Genomic DNA, 20,430 nt, shown 5'->3' with positions numbered 1-20,430 from the left:
AAATGCCAAATCCAGTCTGAACATCTGTGCGATGATCAATAATAATAATATAGTAGAGATGGGAAGGCCCAGCAAAAAAACTGGGAAACAAACAGGTTTTTTTCTGGGTTGTTTTTTTTTACCAAATGACTTTGGGGGGGGAACCCCTTTTGGGGGGAAAAAACAGAAAAAAACCCCATTTGTATTGGGGGAAAAAACCCGTTCCCCCCCCAATTTTTCCGTTTTTCATCCAGGCTTTCCCACGTCTATATAGAACTACCTGTAGTTCGGCACCTCGTAAATACTTGCCAGTTTGCTGAGCACCCTCATTTTGTAAACCCCTCCCCTCCCCCCCCATTGCAAATGACTTTTTCCAAGGGCCCTTGCCACTTCAGACCGTCCCTAAAAGGAATGGTTGCAAATCGAGAGCTGCGGTTAAGAGTTTGAAAGGCAAAAGCATCTGTGCTACCTGTAAGGAGGGATTGACGGATGAATGGAGGAATGAGCAGGACGGTTAGCCGCCCAGGACTTCAGGACGTCCGGTTTGTGCTTCTCTAGGCCGAGAAGGGCTGCACCCCTCCCGTCCAGCGACACGTCAGTGCCGAAGTTATTCCTATGGGCCCGCCCCCGCCCCCCAAGCCGAAGCAAAACAAGGACACCGTGTTCATGGAGAAACTGCACGCCGTCGACGAGGAGCTGGCTTCCAGCCCCGTCTGCATGGATGCCTACCAGGTGAGAACTAGCAAATACAGCTGCATGGATGCCTACCAGGTAAGAACTAGCAAATAGGTAAAGGTTCCCCCGCACATGCGTGTTAGTCGTTTCTGACTCTAGGCGCCGGTGTTCATCTCTGTTTCAAAGCTGAAGAGCCAGCGCTTGTCCGAGGACGTCTCCGTGGTCATGTGGCCGGCATGACTAGACGCCAAAGGCGCACGGAACGCCGTTCACTTCCCACCGGAGTGGTCCCTATTTTTCTACTTGCCTTTTTACGTGCTTTTGAACTGCTAGGTTGGCAGAAGCTGGGACGAGTAACAGGCGCTCGCTCTGCTACGCGGCACTCGGGATTGGACCCGCCAAACTGCCGACCTTCTGATAGACAAGCTCAGTGTCCTATTACACCTGCTGAAAAAGGCCACCTCCCATGTCCATTTCTTACCCCCTCCCTGATAAACACGCCTTGGGGGGGACTTACAGGAATGATTGTCATTTTGATTGGTTTTAATCCCGCTTTTATCACTTTATAAGTAAGTCAAGGTAGCGGGCCTACCTAATACTTCTTCCTTCTCTTGTTTTCCCCCCACAACGATAACAACTCTGGGAGGTGGGTTGGCTTGAGAGGGAGGCGTTGGCCCCAAAGTCACCCAGCCAGCTTTCATGGCTAGAACTCACCCTCTCCTGGTGATCGGCCCAAGGTCACCCAGATGGTTTTCATGCCTAAGGCAGGACTAGAACTCACCAACTCCAGGCAATTAACCCCAAATCACCCAGCTGATTTTCATGCTTAAGGCGGGGACTAGAATTCACTATCTCCTGGCGATTGGGCCCAAAGTCACCCAGCCAGCTTTCACGGCAAAAGCGGGACTAGAACTCACCGCCTCCTGGCGATTGGCCCAAAGCTGCCCAGCTGATTTTCCTGCTTAAGGTGGGACTACAACTCGCAGCCTCTGGATGATTGGCCCAAAGTCCCCCAGCTGGCTTTCATGTCCAAGGCAGGATTCGAACTCAGGGAGTCTTTACCTGATTGCTAGTTGCGAACGGGAAATGCTGCAGTTGCCAGGATTCTTCTAGCTGCCTTCTTTCCCCCTCGATAAATCACGTTAGAGGAGACAACGGGGACCCTAACCCCCCCCCCAGAACCCCTTCCCATTTCAGACGCTCCCGCCTTCCCTTCCCAGCCTTTGGAAGACAGCTTAATTGCCTTCCGCACGCGCTCCAAGCGGCCCCTGAAGGACGTGCCTCTCGGTCAGTTGGAGGCCGAGCTTCGCGCTCCGGACATCACTCCGGACATGTACGACCCCAACACAGCGGACGATGAGGAGTGGAAGAGATGGCTGGGCGGCCTGATGAACGACGACGTGGAAAACGAAGGCAAGGAGGGCCGGTCCGGGATGGAGGGTTGTCTGGATTCGACTTTGGGTTTGGAAAGGAGGGTGTTAGGTATATGTCTGTGGCCTAACTGGTTGGGTTGGCAATATATATGAACTACGATTGTATCATTGTTATAGAACTGTAGTGTATCACTTTAACTATGTAATGCATTGCATCATACCTTCTAATGATTGGCCAGCGCTGTTTCCTACGGCCATAAGAGGGAGCTAGAGACATAGCTTCTCTCTGTTACGTTCACTCTCGCTTGCTGTTACTTGCTGTTTATCGTGGTTTGTGGGTTTGCTACTGTTTTGCTAAACCTGTAGAACTGTGTTTGACTTACGGACTGGTAAGAAGACTGTATCGGATAATCCTTGGACTGTTGTTATCTGCTATCTTTTCATTACTTGTCTATGACCTGGACTGTTTTTTCCTGGACTGTGCTATTGTCTTATCCCACAAGTAAAACTTTTGTACACACCTCAGTGTATCTGTGTGGTTGCTGTGTAAACTTAACTACTCTCAGTATCCTCTTTTTTGTGAAAGCTCTCTTTCGCTCAAAAGTTGCTCTGCTCATCTTTGTCAGACGGGCTAGTGCAGGGGGCGGGGTTCCACCCTTGGGGTCCACAGCCGCAAGGAAGGCCGTAAAATGGGGGGGCAGAATTCCTCTTCGCGACCGTTGGTGGGTTTTGCAAGGCGTCATCCCCAGAAATCCTCTCGCGAAGGTAAACCGGTTTTTTTTCCCTTCCAGACGAAGCCGACGATGACGACGATGACCCCGAATACAATTTCTTGGAAGATCTGGACGAACCCGACACGGAAGACTTCAGGAACGACCGTGCTGTCAGAATCACAAGTACGTCCCCCTTTTTCTAGAGGCTGTCCTCGAGTTACGACCGCGGTACGCTCCTGAATTACGGGCCGTCAGGTGTTGCAGTCCTGAGTCTGTCTCTCTCTCTTTCGTGCCCTGCAGAGAAAGAAGTCAACGAGCTGATGGAGGAACTGTTTGAAACGGTGAGTCTTCCTGGCCCTCCTTTGGAAAGAATCCAGGCATGTTACTAGCCCTCAAGGAACCTTCCCTTGCCGAGCTGCAACTTCTCGGCCTCCTGGAGTTTTCCCAGAGGCCCGCTGGCAATCTCCATGCTCAAAAATCAGTTTCAGGATGAAATCGGCTTCCCCAACATAGAGGATGACGGACAGGAGGACGAAGATAGCGCCGCCGAGGCCCGGCCCAATTTTAATACCCCTCAGGTGCTCAGGTAAGGACGCCCTCAGCTGCCATTATATTCACGGTTGTCTGAACAGGCGGGTTTCCTTCAAGCAGGCCGAGGTGGGACTAGAACTCCTTTGAGGCAATGCAACATTTCTCTTTTTTCCTTCCTTGCTTCCAGAGAAAAACCTTGCAGGTTTTGGATTTACATCCGCCATTAGGAGCAGAATTTCCATCGCTAAGCGAGGCGGGTTTTTTTAAGCGAGTCGCTCCCAATTTTAGGAAGAGGGATATTCCTTATTGGCCAGGTGTGTGATTGGACACACAAGGAATTTGACTTCCCGGTGCGTGATCCTCTCGGTGTACATACCTGGTTGTGAAACGAATCAGTGCAGTTGTTAAAACCAATCACACTGCCGTTCAGCGAATTCAGGATAATACTAATAATACAGGACTACCTATTATTCATTACCTTTAATTCCGTAATTCAGGATAATACTAATAATACAGGACTACCTATTATTCATTACCTCTAATTCAATAATTCAGGATAATACTAATAATACAGGACTACCTATTATTCATTACCTCTAATTCAATAATTCAGGATAATACTAATAATACAGGACTACCTGTTATTCATTACCTCTAATTCAATAATTCAGGATAATACTAATAATACAGGACTACCTGTTATTCATTACCTCTAATTCAATAATTCAGGATAATACTAATAATACAGGACTACCTGTTATTCATTACCTCTAATTCAATAATTCAGGATAATACTAATAATACAGGACTACCTATTATTCATTACCTGTAATTCAATAATTCAGGATAATACTAATAATACAGGACTATCTGTTATTCATTACCTCTAATTCAATAATTCAGGATAATACTACTAATAATACAGGACTCTCTGTTAGTACCTGTAATTCAATAATTCAGGAAAATAATAATAATAAAGGACTATGTTATTTGGCGCCTGTCATTCAGCGATTCAGGAAAACATTAATAACACGGGACTGCCTGTCACTCAGTACCTGTCATTCAATTCTATGTACCTTTCAGCAGTTGCCAGTCCCGGTCAAATCGGTCCCGTCACGGGCGGCGGGGAGGGGGGGGCACCCAAAGGCCTTCCACATTTCACGGAACTTCAACTCCCAGGATGCCTGGCCACTAGAGAGGCATGCTGGGAGTCGAAGTTCGACCCCCGTTGGTTTGCCCCAGCTTTGCGCTGCGATGGGTTGGCGTCCTTGTCTGTCGTGGGGGGTGTGCACGAGGTCTCCTTATCTGTGGGGCGGGGGGCCCGAGAGGAACGGCGGCCCTGTTTGGGAAAGGAGGCAGAGAAAAGCGGCTGGGCCTGGCCACCCCTTCCAGACCGAGCAGTACTGGGAGCGGGCGGCGAGATCACCTCCGCCCAGCTACAGTCGGGGTGGTGGTGGTGGAGGGGGAGCCGGGTGCAAGTGGGTACTGGGCGGTCCTCGAACCCGCAGCTTCACGATCCCTCCCGGTGCCAGGTTCGAGGAGCCCCTGGCCAACCTGCTGAACGAGCAGCACCGCACGGTGAAGGAGCAGTTGGAGCAGCTGCGGGTGAAGAAGTCCGCCATCAAGCTGCCCCAGGAGACGGAGCGCTCCAAGCTGCGGAACGAGAAGGCGACTCAGAGCCTGGCGCTGGAGCCCGGGCAGAGGAAGAGGCTGCAGCAGCAGATGCAACAGGTCTGGGGGGGTGAGGGTGGGCTCCCCCTCTCCTTTTTGGGGGTGCCCTTCCTGCCCTTCCTCGGCCCCCGTTCCACAGGATGCCCGTCAGCCTAGCCCTCTCCGTGCCGGGCAGGTGATTTTGGGAAGGGTGGGGGTGGGGTGGAGATACGCTGACCGCTGACCTTGTCTCCCCAACCGTTGCAGCACGTCCAGCTTCTGACCCAGGTCCACCTCCTCTCCAGTTGCAACCCCAGCCTGAGCTCCGAAGCCGGCACTGCCCGGCTCTTCCTGGTAATTCCGGACTCCTGCGGGCGGATGGGCTTTAAATGGGCTCCTCCCTCCCCTCTTCTTCCTCCTCCTCCTCCTCCTCCTCCTCCTCCTCTGCCTGCTCCTTTTTCTCCTCGTCTTCTCCACCTTCTCCTCTTCCTGTATCTCCTGCACCTTCTCCTTCTCCTCCTGTCTCCTTCTTCTCCACCTTCCTCTGCTTCTTGTCTTCCCCTCCTCCTCCATCTTCTCCATCTCCCATCTTCCCCTTTTGCATCACCATCTCCTTTTTCTCCTCTGTCCTCTCCTCCTCCATCTTCTCTTCCTTCTCCTCCTCCATCTCCTCCTCATCTTTTTTCTCCTTCTGTCTCCTCCTCCTCTCCCCATCTTCTCTTCCTCCTTGTCTACCTCCTCTTCCTTCTGCTCCTCTTTCACCTTCTCCATCTTCTCCTCCTTATTCTCTTGTCTTCTTTCTCCTCGTCTGTCTTCTCTTTGTCCTTCATCTTCTCTTCTTTTGCCTTGTTTATCTCCTCCTCCTCCTCTTGTTCTCCTCCTCCTCTTCTTCTTCTCCTCTTCTCCTCCTCCTCCGCTTGTTCTTCTCCTCCTTCTCTTGTTCTTCTCCTCCTCCTCTCCTCCTCCTCCTCTTCTCCTCCTCCTCTTCTCCTCCTCCTCCTCCTCCTCCTCCTCCTCCATCATCTTCAGATTGAAGTCCACTTCTGGAGCTGGAGCAAAAACGGAGGAAGGAATCCAGATGGGAATATCTGCCTGGCCTGATTTTCAGCCTCTTCTCTCTCTCTCTCTCTCTCTCTCTCTCTCTCTCTCTCTCTCTCTCTCTCTCTCTCTCTCTCTCCGCAGACCGAGCTGGAGAGCTTTGCCCAGAGTTCCCTCTTCCTCAGTCAGCCTTCCAGCCCCGGCTTCCAGACCTCCTTCCAGCCCTTCAACCTGAAGGAATCTCTGCAGCTGATCAGGGACTTCCACGCTCAGGTCAAGGTCGAGTGGAGCCCCCGCAAAGCCGTGAAAAAGAACAGTTGAGCTTCTCCGCCTCTTTAAATTCAAAATAAGGTTGGGCGGCTGAGGAAGGGACGTGTGTGTGTGTGTGTGTGTGTGTGTGTGTGTGTGTGTCTTTTCCTACACGGAGTTGTTTTAAAAGCCATGGCAAACATCTCCAGGGAAGGAATTAAAAATGGCGAGTTGTTGTGTTTTTTTTCTCCTCCTCTTCTTCTTCTTCATCTTCTTCTTCCTTCTTCCTCCTCCTCTTCCTCCTCCTTCTTCTTCCTTCTTCCTTCTTTCTTCTTTTTCTTCTTGTTCTTCTTGTTCTTCTTTCTTTTTCTTTTTTTTTCTCTTTTTCTTCTTCTCATTCTCATTCTCCTTCTCTCGCCCGTCCATCTTTCTAGTGAACAATTTTGCTTGCTTGCCCAAGCAAGTGGCCTGGATCCTGGCCACACGGAGAGTTTTCCTCTACCCGGAGCTGCTGCCCACCTGCTCCTTCAAGGCCAAAACGCCCCGGGATAAGATCGTCTTCACCAAAGGGGAAGATAAGTACGTGCATCCGCCTCGCACAGCGACGGAAATTCTACACACCCCCACCCCGATTCCGGCCGTCAGTCGGGGTTTACTTGTCGAGGCGTTCCGTTCTAGCGAGCGTGGTCAGTAGCCCTGCGTAACTTAGCAGTTGCAGGGATGCGCTTCCCAAGCGGACCAAGAAAGGGGGCAAAGGTTCACTCAACTCTCCTGCTTAGAATCCAGAATCGCGGTCGTAAGCCGAGGACTACCTAACTGGGTTCCATCCTTAAAAGGATGGAGGGATGGGTAATCCTTGACGTAACAGCCACAGTTGAGCCTCAAACCTACGTTGTTCAGGGAGCTTCGCCCCCATTTTGCGATTTTTCTTCCCACCGTTCTTAAGCGAATCACTGCAGGTGTTACGTTAGTGACACGCTTGTTAAGTGAATCTGGCTTCCCCCTCCCTCTTCCTCCTCCCCTTCCTTGTTTCCTTCCTTCCTTTTCCCTCCCTCTTCCTCCTCCCCTTTCTTCTTTCCTTCCTTTTCCCTCCCTCTCTTCCTCCTCTTCCTTCCTCCCTCTCGCTTTTCCTTCCTTCCTTCCTTCCTTCCTTCCTTCCTTCCTTCTTTCCTTCCTTCCTTCCTTCCTTCCTTCCTTCCTTCCTCCCTCTTCCTCCCCTTCCTCCCTTCCCTCCCTTCCCTTTCCTTCCCCTTGGTTAGAATGCAATATTGCAGGCTAACTCTGTCCACAGCCACGAATTCGATCCTGACCAGCTCAAGGTTGACTCAGCCTTCCATCCTTCCGAGGTCGGTAAAATGAGGACCCAGATAGTTGGGGGCAAGAGGCTGACTCTGTAAACCACTTAGAGAGGGCTGTGAAGCACTGTGAAGTGGCATATAAGTATTATTGCTATTGCTATTTTTCCCTACGTTCCTCCCGTCCTAGCCCTCGCCCTTCCCAGTCCTTCCTGACTAGTCTGCCTCTTCCTGTTCCAGCTTGTTAGCGCTGGGCCTGAAGCACTTCGAAGGCACCGACTTCCCCAAACCCCTGATCAGCAAGTACCTCCTGACCACCAAGACGGCCCACCAGCTGACGGGACGGATCAAGAACCGTAACATGAACCGAGTCCCCGACAACATCATCCGAGTAAGTTTCCTTTAAAACCGTCTTGTCAAGGATGAAACTTGGGCAGCTGCCTGCCTCTGCATTTCAACTTGCCTTTAGAGGAAGGGGTGGGTGGGTGTTACTTTCAAGTGGGTTCAACCGGAAAAACGAAACTTCTTCGATTCAGCTGAGGATCGTGAGAGCCTGAAACCTTTTCAAGGACACCAGAAGAGGTGTGGATTTGATGCAGACGGTTCCCAATAGCGAAGCAAACGTGTAAGATCAGAAATCTGCTTGGTCCTTCTCTTAACCCGTTGTTCCTGATCTTCCCTTGATTTTCAGTACTATAGAACTACAAAGCAGCTTCCGGTTTTGCCCCGGCTTTGCGCGGAAGTTCAACCTGGAGATTGGAAGCCGCCTGCAGAACAGGAAGAACATCGCTTGCCGTTCTGGTTAAAGGTAAATTCTGGTGGGTTGGCTGGTGGGGTGTCACGTGAGAAGGCTTTGCTTGGCACCCAGGTTGCATCACAACATATTTTCCTGCTCCAGTTACCGTCATAAGTCAAAGGGGTACCTATATTGCCAGGCGGGCACTTAAAAATCCTTTCGGAAAATCTCTGCAATTCCGGCTTTCTTGGTCGCCGCCGCCTTCTTTTTTTAAAAAAAAAGTATATTTATTTTATTTTGTCCTGAAAGGCCAAATGGGTTGTCCAAAAAAAAAAGAGGAGAAAAAGGGGATCCAAATAAATTTCACATATAGAATCCACCCTGGCTGGATGTTGAAAAAACACACACACACACACAAAAGGGCTTTCTCAGGTGTGAGGCTTGCATGTTCACTCGCACGCAACACAAACACCGTTTTTATTTCCTTCTCCCCTCTTCTTTGTCCAGGCCAGCCTGCCCTCCATCCAAGAGGCCATAGAGCAGCAGCGGGCGAGAGAGGCCTCCCGGGGCTCCGACGGGGATCCCAAGGCAGGAAGCGACACGGCCAATCCTGCCAACTTTGAATGCCCTCTGCGCATGCCCGAGGGCACCCAGCTTATCCTGAGGCCCCTGAGCAGCCGGTTCTGCCGGCGAATCTGGCGATGGCAGCGGCCAGCCGGTGCCAAACCCTTCCTTGTCCAGCCAAGCCTTTGTTTGCCCCCGGCTGGGGCGGGCAGCTTCCTCAAGCAGCCCCCGCCCGCCGCAGCCCCCGGCAAATTAGCGGCTGCTCACGTCTCCCCTTTATCCCAGCCGGCTTCGCTCGTCCAGCCGTTGTCGGCCGTGCCCGGCCTGAGCTTGCCCTCCGGCCTGAGCAGCGGCCCCCCGTTTGAGCTGCAAGGCGTGCTGTCCGCTAAGCAGCCGTGCTTGGCCCCCGCCGTGGCCCAGAACGTGGTCTCTCCTCTGCCGCTTGCTTTCCAGTCTAAAATGATCCTCCCGGCTCTTCCCGCCAGCCGCTTCCGGAAGTCTCCTCTCCCAAGGGGGTCCCAGAAGAAGAAGGCGGCTCCCTTGCTGAAAGCCGCCCCGGTGCTTCACCCGGCCCCCGTCATCTTCACCGTTCCCGCCGGGACGGTCAAGGTGCTGGGCATCGCCAACGGGTGCAACGTGTTGCAGCCCCTCTCGGCCGCTCCCAGGGCCGCCGTCGCGGGCCCCCAGTCCATCCCCATCACCACGCTGCTGGTCAACCCGGGCCCCTTCTCCTGCCCGCTCAGGCAGCCCTTGGCGGCTTCCCCCGCCCTGCCCTTGGTGGTGGCCTCCAGTCCGGGCCCAGCCTCTTCCCTGGGCAAAGATTTGGAGGTGTCCACTCAGCCGGTCAGCCAGTTGGTGTCCGGCGGGGACGCGCCAGATCCCGTCAAGGCCCAGCTCGAAACAGACTCGGAAGAAGGCCCAGGAGAAGCCGGTGGGCCGCGCTCGTCCTCCGATCATAACCCTGGGGTCCCAGCAGAATCTCCTGTGCAGAGTGACGTGGAGGTGGGGCAAGGCAGAGCTGCTGAAGGTTTGGCCCCCGCTCCCTTCTCCTCCCCCCTGGTGGAGTTAGGAGAGCTGGTCAAGATGGACGGGGAAGGCTGGAAGGAGACCCCTCCTCCTTCGGAAGCAGCCCCCCTTCCTCCCGATCTGGCTTCGCAAGGCTCCCCCGTGAAAGAGGGGTTGATTTTGGACCTCGGGCAGGGCCTGGAGGTCGAGCCGGCCAACGGGAGCCAAGCCGGCGGTGGGGAGGAGGAGGAGGAGGAGGAAGAGCAGACCGCCAACTCAACAGGCCTACCAGCAGCGTCTTCGGCAGAGGAAGCGAGTCAGGCTTTCCCCGCAAACCTGGGCAGCTCCCTCGCAGCGTCGGACCTCAGCAGCTCCTTGGGAAAGGGGGAAGAACTGCCCGGAGCGGGGAACCGCCCTGAAGGGGTGGCGTCGGCCGGCCCGGAAGGAGGAGGAGGCGAGAAAGACAGGCTGGAAGAAGAGGAAGAGGAGGATTTCGACGATTACATCCCAGACGAGGAAGATGAAATGTCTTCAGCTTCGGAGGAGTCGCTGTTGTCGGTGCCAGAACTTCAGGTAAGATCAGGGTGGGGCCTCTTGAGGTCCTCTTTGAGTTCCCTTTGACCCTTCATTTGGCGTCTTTTAAGAAGGGACCGATTCGGCTGGAACGGTTGCTAAATGAACTGTCGTCAACAGAGGGCTGGCTGTACTGTGCTTCGTAAGCTGCCCAGAATGAAGGCGAAGTTGGCAAAATGGGAATGAGGCGGGGGGGCGAGGGGGGGTGGGGAAAGATACCGTATCAGCGTTGAACTTGCAGGCGCCCCCTTACGTGGAGGGGCGGATAACGGGGTGCAGGGCAAAGTGAGGTGGGGTCTGGGGTTGGTCCTGATCCAACAAAGTGCTGGATGTGCTCGTGTGTGTGTGTGTGTGTGTGTGTGTGTGTGTGTGTGTTTTCAGGAGACCATGGAAAAACTGACGTGGCTGGCATCCGAGAGGCGGTTGAGCCAAGAGGGGGACTCGGAGGAGGAAAACTCGCAGGAAGAGAACTCGGAGCCGGAGGAGGAAGAGGAGGAGGAGGAAGAAGGTGAAGGAGAACCTCTGGAGAACCGACCGAAGGAGGATGGAATGGCCGACGTGGCTGTGGGTCCGGGAGACGGGCCGGCTTCCTCTCTCGCCTCCACCTGCACCGTGCCGACGGTGGAGGCCAGCAGCAGCCCTCCAGGTGAGATTTCTTAAAATTGTTCTCTCTCTCTCTCTCTCTGTCTCTCTGAAATAAGGACAAAAAAATGACAAAGGGAACAAAAGACAGAGGCCTTAAACTATCCAAACAAATTAACAAGACTGATATTTGGAACTTTGGAGAGGTAGATATGTGGCCCCACTACTCAGTAGATACAAAATCAGATGAGAAATACAAGCAGGGAGAGAGGAGAGAGAAGAGAATGGGGATGGGGATGATGGAGGAGGAGGAGGATTGTGGGGTCCCTGGTGCCCTCTGAACTGGGTGGTTTTCTTGCAGATTTTTCACGACCCAACTAGGTAGCATCATCAGTGCTAGAAGGGAGTAGGGTTTGTGGAGAGGAGGAGGAGGAGATGTGGGGTCTCTGGTGCTCTCTGAGCTGGGTGGTTTTCTTGCAGACGTTTCATGACCCATCTAGATAACATCATCAGTGCTAGAAGGGAATGGGGTTTGCAGGGAGGAGGAGGAGGAGGAGGAGATGTGGGGTCTCTGGTGCTCTCTGAGCTGGGTGGTTTTCTTGGAGACATTTCATGACCCAACTAGGTAGCATCATCAGTGCTAGAAGGAGGCAGGGCTTTCAAGAAGGAAGAGGACTGTGGGGTCCTTGGGCTATCCGAGCTTGGCAGTTTTCTTCAAGATATTTCATGAGTCAACTGTGTAATATCCTCCTCGCAAACCCCACCTCCGCCTAGCACTGATGACGTTATCTGGTCAGGTCATGAAATGTCTGCAAGAAAACCACCAGGCCCAGACGGTACCAAGGACCTCAACCACGGTTCCTCCACCCAACCTCTCTCCCTAACTGCCAAGGCACTGCTCCATCTTTCACTCTGGCTGTCTTGTGCTAGGAGAGAACCCCAAAACCACCACCAAGAGCCGAGGGTCCCATCGAGCCCGGGCCAAGCGGGGCCGGGGCCGCACCAGCAAAGACGCCTCGAAGCTGCTGCTCCTCTACGATAACAACATCCTGGAGAGAGATCCTCTGCGCGAACAGAAGGACTTCGCTTTCGCCCAGGCTTACCTGAACAGGGTGAGTGAGGATGCTTGGACGGAGGGACCTCGAACTCAGACCGTCCCATACTGGGGGAATGTCCCAAAGGTGCTTTTTTTTTTCAGGAGGCAACTGGACTTTCTTCTTTTTTTTTCTTTGAAGACATTTCGCTTTGTCACGGTAATGATTTAAAAGCTGACCAGCTTATGGAATGGAAGATGTCATGATGGGAATGACTCAGCAGGGTCTGTGTCTCTTTAAGAGCCTTTTTATAAAAGAGAAGGGTCCGCTGATGTGTTTTCTCTCTTCTATTTCCTACTGTAATTGTGGTTTATTGGATCCTGCTGAATTAGCACGCGTATGTATATTGTTCCTGGTGTATGAGATTGTAGATAGTGTTAAGGTAAACCACCACTTATTACAAACCACTGTTTACTGTGTTTTACCCCTGGGTTATCTCAGCACAATAAGACTGTGCATGCTTTGACACACATCTCATCCAAGAAGCTTCTTCAGCTCTGACCGGATGGTGGGGAAGGGAAGGATTTATACTCGTTTCAGGCAGCTGGTCATTTGCATCCTTTCAGAGGGTCGTTGAGGCCACTCGGAGGTTTGTCTGTGTCCTCGGGGTCACCTGAGCGGTGCAAATGGGGGTGGAGCCTTCTTGGAGCTGCTGAGAGGATTGTGTTCCACACCCATTTGCCCCACTCAGCTGACCCTGAGGACACAGACAAACCTCCAAGTGGCCTCAACGACCCTCTGAAAGGATGCAAATGACCAGCTGTCTCAAAGGAGTATAAATCCTTCCATTCCCCACCGTCCCAGTCAGAGCTGAAGAAGCTTCCTGGATGGGAAGGATTTATACTCCTTGCAGACAGCTGATCATTTGCATCCTTTCAGAGAGTCGTTGAGGCCATTCGGAGGTTTGTCTGTGTCCTCGGGGTCACCTGAGCGGTGCAAATGGGGGTGGAGCCTTCTTGGAGCTGCTGAGAGGATTGTGTTCCACACCCATTTGCCCCACTCAGCTGACCCTGAGGACACAGACAAACCTCCAAGTGGCCTCAACGACCCTCTGAAAGGATGCAAATGACCAGCTGTCTCAAAGGAGTATAAATGCTTCCATTCCCCACCGTCCCAGTCAGAGCTGAAGAAGCTTCCTGGATGGGAAGGATTTATACTCCTTGCAGACAGCTGATCATTTGCATCCTTTCAGAGAGTCGTTGAGGCCACTCGGAGGTTTGTCTGTGTCCTCGGGGTCACCTGAGCGGTCCAAATGGGGGAGGAGCCTTCTTGGAACTGCTGAAAGGATTGTGTTCCACACCCATTTGCCCCACTCAGCTGACCCTGAGGACACAGACAAACCTCCAAGTGGCCTCAATGACCCTCTGAAAGGATGCAAATGACCAGCTGTCTCAAAGGAGTATAAATGCTTCCATTCCCCACCGTCCCAGTCAGAGCTGAAGAAGCTTCTTGGAGGAGAAGCGAAACTTCTTCAAAGGGAAACAAGAAAGTCCAGTTGCCTCCTGAAAAAAAAGCACTTTTGGGACAACCAGGATGGCCGAGAACCTCCAGAGACATTTACCGGGGAAATGCTCGTCGCCACAGGTCCGCGAAGCCCTGCGCCTCGTCCCGGGCAAATACAAAGAATTCCTCCGCAACATTTATGAATTTGAGAACAACCTGCAGAAGCAGACGGCCGTCGACCTCTACGCCCGGCTGCAAACCCTCCTTCAGGATTGGCCTCAACTGCTGACCGACTTTGCAGCCTTCCTGTTGCCCGAACAAGCTCTGGAGTGCGGGCTGGTGAGTCAGCTGCAGGCGGGGGTGGGCAGCTCTGCTTGGCAAGCGGGTTGAGGCTTAGGAGGGGAGAGAAAACCGTTGGGATCCACGGACCGGCTTAGTCTAGCACAGCTAGTCCCCGATTGGGTCAGCGCCTGGGTTGTCCTCAGGCGGATAAGATCCATTTTTTTGTTGTTGGTCTCCCACCAGTTTGAGGAGCAGCAGGCCTTTGAGAAGAGCCGGACGTTCCTTCGGCGGTTGGAGATCTGCTTTGCTGAGAACCCGTCCCACCACCAGAAGATCATCAAGGTGTTGCAGAACTGTGCGGAGTGTGTCCCCCAAGAGATCGTGGAAGTAAGACGTTTTCTCCCCGCTCCTTCCCACACCTTAGGTGTAGCACTGATGAGGTTACCTAGTCTGGTAATGAAACGTCCGCAGGAAAATCTCAGAGAGCACCAAGGACCCCACAGTTCTCCTTCTCCTCCTCCCCGCAAACCCCACCTCCTCCTAGCACTGATGATATTAACTAGTTGGGTGAGGAAATGTCTGCAAGAATAGGTGGACAAAAATGCCAAATCTGATCTGAACGTCTGGGCGACTGCGGTTGAGCCCTAATAACACATAGCCAGATGTTCATACTCCGTGTATCGTTTGGATGCCCTTCTCGAGTACTTCCCAAGGTTTTGGGTTAGGCAGATGTTGTGGCTCGATGTTGTCAAAGGGAGGATTTAAGCTGTTCCGAGTCATGCTGCCTTTCGCAATTGACCGACGGGGATTTTGTCAATGCCGAAGGGGTTCTGGGATTGCAACTGAGGTAGCTGTTGGTGCTATCAGAAACACAGCAAACAAGGAACAAGCCGGATAAAATTAAGTAAAACAGGGAAGTTTGCGCGCTGTTTTGGTTTGGGGTTTTTTTGGGGGGTAGTTTGTGACTTCCAAACCGTTTCCATTGCTTGCTTGCTTGCTTGTTTTAACCGTCTTGAACATCTGGATTTAGCTGAAGAACCAGATGTGGCAGCTGCTGAAAGGACACGATCACCTCCAGGACGAGTTCTCCGTCTTCTTCGATCACCTGCGCCCCTCGGCCAGCCGTCTGGGAGATTTTGAAGAAATCAATTGGACGGAGGAGAAAGAATACGAGGTTGGGGGGGGGCGTTTGCCTCCCTGGCCTCTTCTGGTCCGCCCCGGGAAGGGGAATGGATTTGGGGGAGGGGGAGGTCAAGAGTTCTGATCCTCCCAGCTAACGAGGCGGATGGGAGGCACACCTGAAGCTGCAAGGGGTAAACCTGGCTTCGTCTCTCCTTCCAGTTTGACGGGTTTGAAGAGGTCTCGCTGCCAGACATGGAAGAAGAGGAAGAGCCGCCCAAAGTCCACGCCGCCTCGAAGAACAAGAGACGGAAGGAGCTGGGGAGTCAGAATGCCGAGAAGGTGGAAATCCTATCATTGTCTGCCTGTCTGTCTCTATCCTCTGTGTAGTCCATCCGTCTGTCCGTCTGTGTATCATCTATCTGTATCTATCTGTATATCTATGTTATCTATTTTGACTCTCCCTCCCTCTTATCTATCTATATCCTGTGTAATCTGTCTATCCACCTGTCTATCTAGCTATCCCTCCCTCTACCATTATCTATTATCATTGTAATCTCATCTATCTATCTGTCTGTCTGTCTTGTCTATCTATCTATCTAATCTAATCTATCATGACTCCCTCGCTCTTTTATTATCTGTCTCTCTATCTCTATCCTCTGTGTAATCTGTCTGTCTGCCTGCCTGTCTATCTATCCCTCCCTCTATCATTATCTATCGTCTTTGTAATCTATCTATCTATCTATCTATCTATCTATCTATCTATCTATCTATCTATCTATCTATCTATCTATCTATCTATCTATCTATCCAGGCTTTGATTGAGAGCAGCCCAGAGTAGGTTGAAACATGGACAGCCAGATAAATCTTTTTATTAAAAATAAATAAATTCACAGCTCCTGCGGGAAACCGCTGTCACTAAGCCAGGCATTCCCGTGCTGCCTCTCTTTAACAATTGCTTTGCTTAATGACGGTGTTGCCGGTCCCGATTAGAGGTCGTTAAGCAAGGACGGTGGAGAGACTTGCCCTGGCATGGAGCCAGCTCTTTGGGCACCCGGGAGGGAGGCCTCGCAGCTGGCTGAAGGTCGGGTCAGCCCTTCCCACAGAGAGGCTGGCCTGACCGATCCTGTCGCTCATTTTGGATCCCGGCTCCCCTTTGCAGGAGGCCGAGTGGCTGGACGGGCAGAAGGACTGGTGTGGCTCCTGCCACGAGGGCAGCGGGGACCCCCGGCTGAAGCGGAGCAAGCGACGGAGTTGCGCCCACTGCTGCAGCAAGGTCAGGAGGGGGGAGGGTCTTGGGGAGGGGGCCCGGAGAGGGCTGAAAGCCCCTATTGGGGGGGGGGGTTTGCTGAAACCAGCCGAGCGGGAGAATTGGGGAATGGGGGTCCGTAGCCAGCCGTTCCCCCGAAAGATTGACGGGCGTGGCCGGCTCTTCCCGCAGGTGGGAGACCCCAAAGGCTCCAGAAGCAAAGAGCCGGGCGAGCTGGCCGAGGGCCGGGGGCAGCGGGAGCCCAGCCCTCGGCCGGAAGGGAAGGAGCCGCCCGAGGGCAGCGCGGAGAGGAGGGACGACGGGGAAGCCGCCCCCGGCAGGATCAGAGCCGCCAGCCGGAAGGGCGAGTCTGCAGGAGGAGGTGGGTTTTGGCGGGGGGAAAGGGGGGGAGTTGCAGTCGGGTTAGGGAAGGGGGTCGGTCTGCAGGATGACCGGCTGGATTTTGGACTGGGGGGGGGGCTGTCCCATCAGATGCAAATGTCCCTTTGGGGAAAGGAATCCTCCCCTTCCCTTCCCTTTTTCCTTTCCTTTTTCCTTTCCTTTTCCTTTCCTTTTTCCTTTTTCCTTTCCTTTTTCCTTTCCTTTCCTCATTCATTCCCTCCTACCCTCCCTCCCTGCCCTTTCCCCCCCCCTCCTTGTTCTTCCCTCCCTATTTCTTCGTTCCTTCTTTCCCACCTTCCCTCCTTACTTCCTTTTTTCCATCTCTCCCTCCCTCCCTCCCCTCCCCTCCCCACCTTAGGAAACTGATTGGGAAGCTGACCTGCTGGGTCCAGTTGGATTCACCCTCCTCCCCCCACTCCCCTTCCCCTCCCTCTCCCTGCATCCCAGGTGCTCGTCTGGAAGCGAAGCCCCTTTCGTCCAGAGATGCTCCTCCGGAGGCCCTTCCCCCATCCGCCGGCAAAACCCCGGAGACCTCTCCTCCCCCTGCCCCTCCCTGCCCTCAAAATGGGGGCGAGCCCGCCAAGAGTTCTCCTGCAGCTCGGCCGCTGCCTCCGAGGGGGGCCAGCCCCCCCAAAGCCCACCGCCCGAAAAGCGGCCTTGACCCCACGGAGGGACGACGAGAGGTGGGACTCGGCCCCAGGAGTGGGGAGCCACCTTCAGTCCCCAACCCAGACCGTTCGGAGACCGAGCGCCCTCCCAAAGCAGCCGGGCCAGATCCCGGTTCCGCTCCCTCCCTAGCCGGGACCCTCGTCCCTTCTCGGTTGAAGCTCACGGAGCCCCCCTCGGTGACCCCGAAGCCCAACGCCAGGGAGGTGCTGTCCACGGCCTCCGAAGACCTGGCCCCGAAGACTTTGGGGGCGAGCGAGGGCCTGCAGGATCAGCCGGAGATCTCCGCAGCCAGCAGCCGGCAGGCCGTGAGTCCAACAGGAAAAGCCCCCGAGGGAGGGGATGTCCACTCACACAAGGAAGAGGGCTTGACCCCTGTCGTGGCCGGTGGCCCGGTGGCGGGGGAAGACCCTCAGCAGAGGACCATCGAAGCCACCGTGTGTGCCAAGAACATCAAGGTCAGCTCGACGGGGGAGAAGGTGGTCTTGTGGACCAGGTGGGTGCCCCCCCCCCGTTCCTATCTCTGATGTTTGTCTTAAGAAGAGGGTCGGGATTTGGGGGAGGGGGCGGCTAGCGACATGGGCTGGCTTCAAAACACTTGCCTAGTTCCAGAGCGCGAGCTTTTCACGCCTGGTCTACTCTAAAGCAAGCCGCTCTGGTTTAGGGAATCCTGACCGATTTTTAAGGCTGTCTAAGCCAAGGGATTATGTCTGGATTTATTGACAAGATTTATGACGGGTCGCATCCTGGCAGCAGCTTAGAAAACGGAGGGCGGAAGGACCCAGCTGAGCAGGGGGTTGGACTAGAAGACCTCCAAGGTCCCTTTCAGCTCGCTCCTTCCTTCCTTCCTTCCTTCCTTCCTTCCTTCCTTCCTTCCTTCCTTCCTTCTCTGTCACTGGAGTTTTTCAAGAAGAGATTGGACAACCATTTGACCGGAATGGTCTAAGGCTTCCTGCCTGAGCAGGGGGTTGGACTAGAAGACCTCCAAGGTCCCTTTCACCTTCCTTCCTTCCTTCCTTCCTTCCTTCCTTCCTTCCTTCCTTCCTTCCTTCCTTCCTTCCTTCCTTCTCTGTCACTGGAGTTTTTCAAGAAGAGATTGGACAACCATTTGACCGGAATGGTCTAAGGCTTCCTGCCTGAGCAGGGGGTTGGACTAGAAGACCTCCAAGGTCCCTTTCACCTTCCTTCCTTCCTTCCTTCCTTCCTTCCTTCCTTCCTTCCTTCCTTCCTTCCTTCCTTCCTTCCTTCCTTCCTTCCCCGTCACTGGAGTTTTTCAAGAAGAGATTGGACAACCATTTGATCGGAATGGTCTAAGGTTTCCTGCCTGAGCAGGGGGTTGGACTAGAAGACCTCCCAGGTCCCTTTCAGCTCATGATTTTATTTATTTTATATTTTTCTCGGACAATGGACGGATGGGTGAAATCCAAACTCCCTCCCTACACCCTTTCTCTTCCAGGGAGGCTGACCGGGTGATCCTGACCACCTGCCAGGAGCGAGGGGCCGATCCGAAGACCTTCAGCGCCATCTCTGAACAGCTGCGCAACAAGACCCCAGATGAGGTGGGCCTTCCTTCTGGCGCTCTACCCACCCACCCGCTCTAATCTTTGCTCAAAGGTGTCTCCGGCAGGACCCAGCAGGGCGGGGAATCTTGGATAAAGAAGCAAGAGATTTAATTTTGGGTGGGGGGGGGAGTCTCCAAAACCTGGCAATATTAAGATTTGTGGACTTCAACTCCCCGAATTTGGAAAGCCAGCATGTGCTTCATTTGGGAGCTGAATTCTGCACGAGCCAGCTAGGGGATTCTGGGAGTTGAAGTCTGCCTGGGGAATTTTAGGACTCGGAAATCCCTATATTCTGGCCTGAAGGATTCTGGGAATTGAAATCTGCACAAGCTAGACTGGGGGATTCTGGGAATTAAGGCCCATATATGTTGGTGGGGAATTCTGCTTGTCGGAATCCATACTTGCTGCCGGGGGAATTCTGGGACTCGTTCTGGCTGAGATACTCTGGGAATTAAAATCCACATAAGCTAGACAGGGGGATTCTGGGAGTTAAGGTCCATACATGCTGCCTGGCGGATTCTGGGACTCGGAAGTCCATTTATTCTGTCCTGGGGTGGGGTGGGGGGGGTTCTGGGCATAGAAGTTTGCACAAGCCAAGTTGGGGGATTCTCTGGGAGCTGAAGCCCACCCATCTTCCACTCCTTGAGACTCAGCCTTCCATCCTTCCGAGGTAGGTAAAATGAGGACCCAGATTGTTGGGGGTAATTAAGCTGACTTTGTATTAATGCCGCTTGGGGTGTGTGTGAAAGCCCTAACAAGCAGGCATATCCATAGAATGAAGGCTACTGCTAAACTTGTAAGCCGCCCTGAGTCTTCGGAGAAGGGCGGGATATAAATGGAATTAAAATAAATAAAATATACATAGAATGAAGGCTACTGCTAAGTTTGTAAGCCGCCCTGAGTCTTTGGAGAAGGGCGGGATATAAATGGAATTAAAATAAATAAAATATACATAGAATGAAGGTTACTGCTAAGCTTGTAAGCCGCCCTGAGTCTTCGGAGAAGGGCGGGATATAAATGGAATTAAAATAAATAAAATATACATAGAATGAAGGCTACTGCTAAGTTTGTAAGCCGCCCTGAGTCTTCGGAGAAGGGCGGGATATAAATGGAATTAAATAAATAAATAAAATAAATAAATAACGGCAGCTTCTTCCATGCAGGTGGCCCACCGTTTCCGCGAACTGATGACCTTGTTCCACACGGCCTGCGAGGTCAGTTCGGACGACGAGGAAGACGGGATGAGCACCAGCAACGCCGACCAGCTTTCCGACAAAGAGCCCGCCCTGTCGGAGGATGACCCCGAAGAACCGGGATTTTAATCCAGGTCAAAGAGAGGAACGTTTGGGGAGGGGGGTTTCCTCGGCCTGTGTTTCAGCCCCCTTCGCTCCGCGGCTCCTTTTGGAGACCCCGAAGATTTGTCGATTTTTAATTGGGCTGTTTGTGGAGCGGAGGGGGGGGGGGAAAACCCCACCCTTTCTCGGATCTGTAAATATCCTTTTTTTTTAAAAAAAAAAGTAGGAAATGTATAAATTAACGGGGAGGGGGGGGTTGAATATTTATTGAGCCGATGGTATTGTAAAGAATTAAAGCAGACCGCCGAGGCGGCGTTTCTTCCAGATTCCTTTTTTTAACGCCATCTCAAAAAAA

The 20,430-nt window shown here is 53.1% G+C and overlaps 1 protein-coding gene across 1 annotated transcript; it reads left to right on the top strand.

The window, feature by feature from the left end:
• The first annotated feature begins 520 nt into the window (after window positions 1–520).
• Window positions 521–20,399, top strand: GON4L (gon-4 like). Its single transcript, XM_083374328.1, has 23 exons — window positions 521–711; window positions 1,875–2,067; window positions 2,819–2,923; window positions 3,041–3,081; window positions 3,223–3,326; window positions 4,804–5,002; window positions 5,189–5,275; window positions 6,104–6,275; window positions 6,643–6,787; window positions 7,744–7,894; window positions 8,195–8,311; window positions 8,747–10,381; window positions 10,763–11,027; window positions 11,894–12,075; window positions 13,642–13,839; window positions 14,026–14,169; window positions 14,813–14,956; window positions 15,124–15,243; window positions 16,064–16,177; window positions 16,343–16,532; window positions 17,000–17,714; window positions 18,675–18,777; window positions 19,944–20,399. Exons 1-23 carry the CDS (start codon window positions 595–597, stop codon window positions 20,100–20,102), a joined length of 5,400 nt encoding a protein of 1,799 aa, XP_083230454.1. The 5' UTR covers window positions 521–594; the 3' UTR covers window positions 20,103–20,399.
• The last annotated feature ends 31 nt before the right edge of the window (window positions 20,400–20,430 follow it).

Source organism: Vipera ursinii (assembly GCF_947247035.1).
Source record: "Vipera ursinii genome assembly, chromosome: 15".
In the NCBI taxonomy this organism is placed as follows: Eukaryota; Metazoa; Chordata; class Lepidosauria; order Squamata; family Viperidae; genus Vipera; species Vipera ursinii.
This window is presented reverse-complemented; position numbering and strand designations above follow the sequence as displayed.